The sequence below is a fragment of the Leptodactylus fuscus genome, chromosome 7, assembly GCF_031893055.1.
Source record: "Leptodactylus fuscus isolate aLepFus1 chromosome 7, aLepFus1.hap2, whole genome shotgun sequence".
NCBI classification, from domain to species: domain Eukaryota; kingdom Metazoa; phylum Chordata; class Amphibia; order Anura; family Leptodactylidae; genus Leptodactylus; species Leptodactylus fuscus.
Genome location: NC_134271.1, coordinates 31,192,704 through 31,199,693, shown reverse-complemented (window position 1 = coordinate 31,199,693; position 6,990 = coordinate 31,192,704). Strand labels below are relative to the sequence as shown.

The window sequence follows — 6,990 nt, the reverse complement described above, 5'->3', positions numbered from 1 at the left end:
TCCCGTACATTGGCTTGGAGGAATTGTATGTTATTATCTCTGTACAAGACAACTTCAACTCTGATATCTTAATGGGTTTCCTTATGTGAACTGCCCCTTTCCGGTTCTTCCTCAACATTTTTATTGGATTGAGGTCAGGACTTTGACTTGCCCCTTCCAAAATTTTAACTTTATTTTTCAGGTGTTTTCCGTAGGACAACTTTTGTGCTTAGGGTCATTGTCTTGTTACATAACCCATGTTCTCTCAGGTTCTCTCATTCAGCACTGAATTTCCCCATGGTGGGACTATTAAATGATTATCTTATGGAGAGATGTCCAGATATTTTCCTTCAATATTTGCTGGTAGAATTAGGAAAATGTTTGTTCTCATACCGTGTTAGCCAGTGGGTAGGAAATATAAAAAAAAAACAAAAAACTTGCTAGTCTTCAGTAGTTGATACCTCTTTAATGGCTAACTAATAATGATGACAGATTACAACATTTCGGAACTCTAGGTTGCTTTCTCAAGTAAATTTAAAATCATTTCTGAAGGATGCATATTTATGTACAAAAGGACACATAGGGATAGAATTCCAGGAGGAAGGGGGGTAGAAGGTTGTTAGTAATTGGTACAATCAATGTAAACATTCTAGGTTCTTATTAGTTCTCAGAGTCTCAGGTCAGTGATTTCTGTAAAATGACATAAAACCATGTGACAAATTTAGCCCCTTCTCCAGTGTTTGAAACAGGATCATAAATTTACACTCATAAATCCGTCGTTCTTTCTTTGATTTGAAATTCCCTCTTAAAACTAAAATTTTCATGTGATCGGTGATGATATGATCCTCATTGCAGAAATGTTTTGATACGGGAAGGTCCATTCTTCGTTCTCTAATTGTATGGCGATGTGAATTCATACGCATTCTAAGCTGCTGTCTCTCCAACATACAGATTTTCAGTGGAACATTTGGTGCACATTTGGTGCACTGGTAGAATTAGGAGTTTATTGTTCCATCTATGATGGCAAGCCTTCATGGCTCAGATGCAGCAAAACAGGTGCAAGTCATGATAAGAAGACCACCATGTTCCACAGATGATACAAGGTTTTCCTTTTTCCAGTGGTGGTAGTGGTGGTAGTGACGGTAGTGGTGGTAGTGAAGGTGGTGGTAGTGACGGTAGTGGTGGTAGTGAAGGTGGTGGCAGTGACGGTAGTGGTGGTATTGACGGTAGTGGTGGTAGAGAAGGTGGTGGTAGTGGTGGTAGTGAAGGTGGTGGTAGTGACGGTAGTGGTGGTAGTGATGGTAGTGATGGTGGTGGTAGTGGTGGTAGTGAAGGTGGTGGTAGTGACGGTAGTGGTGGTTGTGACGGTAGTGGTGGTAGGGTTCACTTTTAAATACTAGGGTCATTGATATGGCAGAGAAGTGTCATAATTATCTTAGTGTTTTAAGTAAACTATTGAGCATATTCATTCACATTGCTCTTCTTTTTTCAACCTGATATTTTTAAAGCCCCATTAGGAATAATGGGCTTATGCAGCACAATGGCTATGGCCCATATCAAGAGTCTCTTATCTTGAGCTTGAACCTTGAAGCTGTGAGCTGTTTATCAACAAGATACACACCAAAGCTGTGGAGTATAAAAATAGCTCTGCTTTGAAGCATTTCAGAAGCCGGCTCCCTGGAAGCCGGGCCAGTATACGGTTAATTCTGCTGTATACTAAGCTCTTACCAAATATGGATAAAACACAGAGAGTATGCAAAGAAGCAGCCGTCATTCACAAAACACAGTGTCGTCACTCCAACCTACATCTAATTATCCTTTCAACAATAAAAGGGGAGAGAGAGTGAGCGAGATAGAGACATAAATATATAGAAAGGCAGGAAAATCAGGATCAGATACCTATTTACAGCTGCCAGAGGAAATGCAGGGGTTGAAAACAGCTAAATTAATCATATCCTATGAAATATGCTTTTCTGTTACCAAATGTGGCATGTGTGGGCTGAAGAATAAAAAGGCAACACAAAGAGACAGGTATTTTAAATGAGAACTAATCATTCTCGAGAAGAAGAAAAAATAGAATATTCTGCAGTTCTATCAATAGGAACGCTACTCCTTCTCAAGACAACCCACGGGCTTAGTCTTTTGTCATTAGATTTCAATGACTGCATTTATTTTAGGTTGAAATGGTTGAAATACCTTGTATCTCTCTGAAATATGAACGGTATGTCCATGCAGATTGAGTGCTCAGCCTTGATTCCATAGTCATGGTAGTAATACAGACGGAGTCTTTTTCAGTATTCCCTATGTGGTTCAATGGCACATTCTAGCAATTAAGTGATCACTATATGTGTTGTGCAGAGTCCATATAAGGAAGATACAAGAGATTATAGAGATTCTGCTTATAGATTGAAAGTGTGTTGATATGTGATGAGAATATAGCATTTTCAACATCGTCCGCAGATTGTCTCCAAATTGGGTACAGAATGTGATATTTGGCTCTTTGCAGAAATCTCTCTCTCCAGCCCCCCTCCTTTTACTCTACCCCTCCTTTCTCTTCTCTCCCGTTGCTCAGCGTCATCTGTATGAGTTGATGACGCTCGCCTGTAATAGCAGAGAAAGGCAGTTCCCTAACCATGCAACCCATTGATGATAAACTCCACTCTTCTCCCCCCTCCCCTTGCGTCTCACCTGCCCACACACTCCTCAGTTACTATATAAAGAGAACCATGAGCTACAGTTCTTTAAACCAGAACCCAGAGACAGGCATCAGGAAACCTGAGCAGGAATACCACAATATTCGGGAAGAGAAGACTACCAGAAGACGAAAAACGAAGACGAGAAGAGAAAAGAAGATAGGGGCTCTCTGGACTGACTCTTTCTCAGCAACCCAGAGACCCCATCCACAATGTATAGGTCCACGAAAGGTGCATCAAAAGCCCGAAGGGATCAAATTAATGCAGAGATTCGAAACTTGAAGGATCTTCTTCCTATCTCCGAAGGAGATAAAGTACGGCTATCTTACCTGCACATCATGTCGCTTGCTTGTATCTACACGAGGAAGTCTGTTTTCTTCTCTAGAGGTAAGATATGACTGAATGTATTTGGGGTTATTATTTGCGGGATTTACAGTATATGATATATCGGCTATTGTCTTAGTATCAGTTTAAGGTAATGATAAACTTTGTGGCATACATTCTGTGACAGTCCTTAAGGTATCAGGCATTTTGTAGACACTGCTTATCGTTGACCCTATCAGTACCTGTTGCTTGTACTCATGTACATACTACTCATAGGACCATGGGATAGGGTAGTAAATGGTACGTCCATAGCTACAAAAATAATGAACCTAGGCTATGTCTTATATTGCTGCTGTCCTTGGTGCTGAATTACAGAACTCTTCACGTATCCCTCTCCAAGGTCCTGAATATTAGAGCCATTGCTGATGTATAACAATGACTGCCGTATAGGAAAGCAATACAATGTGAAATATTAAGCAGATCCTTTTTGTTTGCCCAGCAGCTGAACAAATGAATGAGTTGGAAGGTCTACTTTCTAGTCAAGACTTACAAGACTTCATACACAACCTTCCTGGCTTCCTACTAACCTATACAAGTGAAGGAAAACTCATATACGTGTCTGAAAATGTGGCTGATCACCTCGGACATTCAATGGTAAGTTGGCTATTTTAGTGAATCACAATACTAGCTGAGATATGTCATGTCATAGGCTTAGTGTTAGTCTAGGATCTGCTCTGTAATGTTATTAATAATGGAGATATGGAAGCAGATACCTACAGAAGTACATTGTACATTTCTTAGTATACGGGGGGAATTTAGACCAATGTCTTACCATGTCTTCATATTTATTCATACAGGTTGATCTGGTCGCTCAAGGAGACAGCATTTATGACATAATCGACCCTTCGGATCACTTTGTTATGAGGAACCAGTTGTCTCTCCCATCATCTCTCGATAGTGGTAGGTGTCTGAAACAACTCATGCTTGTTATATGTCTTTCTAACATGGAGTATAACTGTTTATAGCTCATAGTTCTGATGCTTTCATATACCGTGGAAGTGTCTAGAAAAATCATTAGGATTAATTTGATACATTGTCTATACGATTGCATAACTAACCACACCATACAATTCTTATCTTCTCCTTGTAGAACGAATGTTCAGGTGCAGGTTTAATACCTCAAAGACAGCCCGAAGGCAGAGCGCAGGAAACAAGTTAGTCCTTATAAGGGGACGATTTCAACAGGCTCCAGCTGGCACCTATTGGTCATCCAATCCGGTCTTCACCGCTTTCTGCATCCCTCTTGACCCAAAACCAAGAGTAACCCACAACCATTTCCTGGTGGACTTCTTCGAGAGTCGCCATGCCAAGGATCTTTCTGTCATGGACATTTCAGAAAGGTAAATATTGACTAGGCACATTGACCTATCTGTACTCCCCTTTGAAGTTGAGTTCATATAAATAATGATTTTTTTTTACTTATTTTTTGGCAGCTCTTTCCTGCACTTGGGTTTCGGGAAAAATGATATGGTCTGCAAGTCGTGGTACAGTCTCATTCACCCTGAAGACCTGACACAGTTGTCTACACAGCATTACAAACTACGTAAGTTCATATAATATGCACTAAAGATGGGGTACTATATGTGGGTGGCCATTATATTATGAGGATAGAAGACAGAATATAGTAGTAAATGCATTCATATCCTGCAATCCCTCTGACTTCCAGCTCTTTTTTCTCTGCAGTAAGTGAATCTGGTGAATGCAGAGCAGAAGTGGTTTTACGTCTGCAGACAAGAGACCAGCAGTGGATATGGGTGTATTCCCTGATGCTACTGGAAAACACAGATGCCCCAATCACGTTCTACAACTATATAATAAGGTAAGGGATTTCTATTTGTATTGTATTTTCACATCAACATTTATTGATACCGCTTCATAGGCTAAAAATGATATTATCTAAAGCAAAGTTTTTCTTATTATCCCCAGTGACTCAGAAGCCTGGTGCCTGAGGCAACAGCTGACTTCAGAGGAGTCTCCACTTCCTTTCCCAGTTGGTGGTCCTTCCTACCAAGAGACCATTCTCTCCCCTGCAGACCTTTCCAGCCCGGATCAAGTGTTCACTCCCCTTGCAAATACACCAACAAGCATCAGCCAGTCCTTTGAGTTTTCAGAGCCGGTGCCCGTCAGCCCAGAAGATCCCATCCTGTGTCAGAATACTACACCAATTATGGAAGATACCGTTGCCACTGAGGGACAATTAGAAAATCAGTCTCTATTTTCCCTTTACCAACCATCATCCTACGACCAGAGTTTCAGAAGAGATCTTGCTGGGAGTGCACCGCCCAAAGATTTTACTTGCACTCCTCCGTATACTCCACACCAAAACTGTACTTTCCTCTTTGGGGCTTCAGAAAGTTCCCAACCGAAATCTTCTGAACAGGACAGTACTGCCCTAACTCCAGAACTTTATTACTCCTACTGCAGTTCACTCTATGAGAAGCTGCCACCAACCCCTGATAGTCCTGGGGATGGAGGAGACTGCACCATAATGACAGTGCCAGAAATACCCAGTCCTCTCTTTGTGGATCTACCAATGCTTCCTGAGGGGCTAGTAACCCCAGAAACATCACCCATCAACCAAGTCATTTTCAGGTATTCAGAGCAAGAGAAGAATGAGATTGACCTTTTAGTAAAACAGATTGGCTCTTTAGCCAATGTCTTCAATAATGTGGCTACTAAAGATATTCCATGCTCTGAGAGTGTGGTACTGAGTGGCCATGGACTGGCATGCCGAAGTGTTTCCCTCCCTGCCAGTCTTCCAGATGCAGATAATAACCCTAACTTTCCTCGATCCTGGAAGAGCATTGACTTTTCTCTTTTCTTGACTTGTCAAGAGCAGTCTCTGCCCACCGGTAGTCATCCGGTTTGCAGTCTTTTCAAGGACTTCCCTGATTCTCCACCTTTTGCAGCCATGGGGTCTCCTTGCAGTCCCCTGGAGGAGGATGAAGTAGGAGGGGACTTCTCCGTATCTCCATCATTGACTTCGAACGTGACGACCGATTTGTCGCCAGAAGAATGTAACTTCTTAGAGGAACTGATGTCCTACAAAACAGACCTTGAGGCAGGTGCCTCAGAGATTCAATGTGACCGGTTTAATGATGAGTTGTATCAACTCCAGATTGAGCTACAAGACGGCTTCCAGCAAGGTAGGTCCATAGTAGAAGCCTTTGAAGTTATTATAGTTGATATATTGTATATTGTAAAGATATAATGGATAGGTTACAATGGACTATCTTCCATGCTAGTTGGTTAGTCACAAATACAACATATTGTCATTGTCTAATGTCAGTGGTGAAAAAGATTGGCTAATTCCTTTTTATTTATTCTTTTGTTTTACAGATGGAAGTGGAAAACCTTCGTTTTGAAATAAGTCTGTGACTTACTTCGATATGTATGGCATATTGTCATATTCTGAGCAGATTTTTCCTGCCTACTTAAGAACAAATCAAGACGCACAACGTGGGAGAGAAAGAACGACTTTCTGCGTCGTACGACTCTCCCATTCATCGCAAAACTGTTTCGTTCCCTTTTTCTCTTTCATTCCTCTATTCTCTTTTTCTCTGAATTTTGTGCACGTTTACAAGAGATCTCTTTTGTTTTCATTCGAAAATAATGGGAAAAGCAATGGCCCGTCACTATGAGCTTACGTTCTGATCCCAGAACGTATGACGACAACTTAACACATTTTACCTGTAAAATATAAATATATACATATATATATTTTTTGGATTTCCCATTGGGAAACATTGGTTTCAACCTGATAACTCGATGGGCCATTGTTTTGAAACATTTGTACAACATGTCAATTTCTAAAACAAAGGGTTTGTAGAATGGGTCGGAAAGAGAAAAAAAGGTGTAAATTGCGAAAGGAAAGTTGTAAGTAGTCTTACATAACGAAAAAAGTATTCACTCGTAGTGAAACTAAAAAAAGTAT

At 40.8% G+C, this 6,990-nt stretch overlaps 1 protein-coding gene across 2 annotated transcripts; it reads left to right on the top strand.

Annotated features, from left to right (window-relative positions):
• The first annotated feature begins 2,737 nt into the window (after positions 1–2,737).
• On the top strand, positions 2,738–6,734 carry NPAS4 (neuronal PAS domain protein 4). Of its 2 annotated transcripts, none has more exons than XM_075281556.1 (8): positions 2,738–3,059; positions 3,499–3,650; positions 3,854–3,956; positions 4,147–4,396; positions 4,490–4,599; positions 4,740–4,875; positions 4,983–6,202; positions 6,396–6,734. In XM_075281556.1, exons 1-8 carry the CDS (start codon positions 2,885–2,887, stop codon positions 6,419–6,421), a joined length of 2,172 nt encoding a protein of 723 aa, XP_075137657.1. In that variant the 5' UTR covers positions 2,738–2,884; the 3' UTR covers positions 6,422–6,734. The 2 variants fall into 2 exon arrangements, with proteins under 2 accessions (XP_075137657.1, XP_075137652.1); XM_075281551.1 differs by having other exon boundaries at positions 3,496–3,650.
• Positions 6,735–6,990: the final 256 nt, after the last annotated feature.

Bases quoted from the DNA above. Each gene is read 5' to 3' on its own strand.
- NPAS4 (XM_075281551.1), top strand. From the start codon at position 2,885: ATGTATAGGTCCACGAAAGGTGCATCAAAAGCCCGAAGGGATCAAATT. The intron at 3,651-3,853 runs GTAAGTTGGCTA...TTATTCATACAG, and splicing joins ATCACCTCGGACATTCAATG to GTTGATCTGGTCGCTCAAGG. The intron at 6,203-6,395 runs GTAGGTCCATAG...TTTGTTTTACAG, and splicing joins ACAAGACGGCTTCCAGCAAG to ATGGAAGTGGAAAACCTTCG.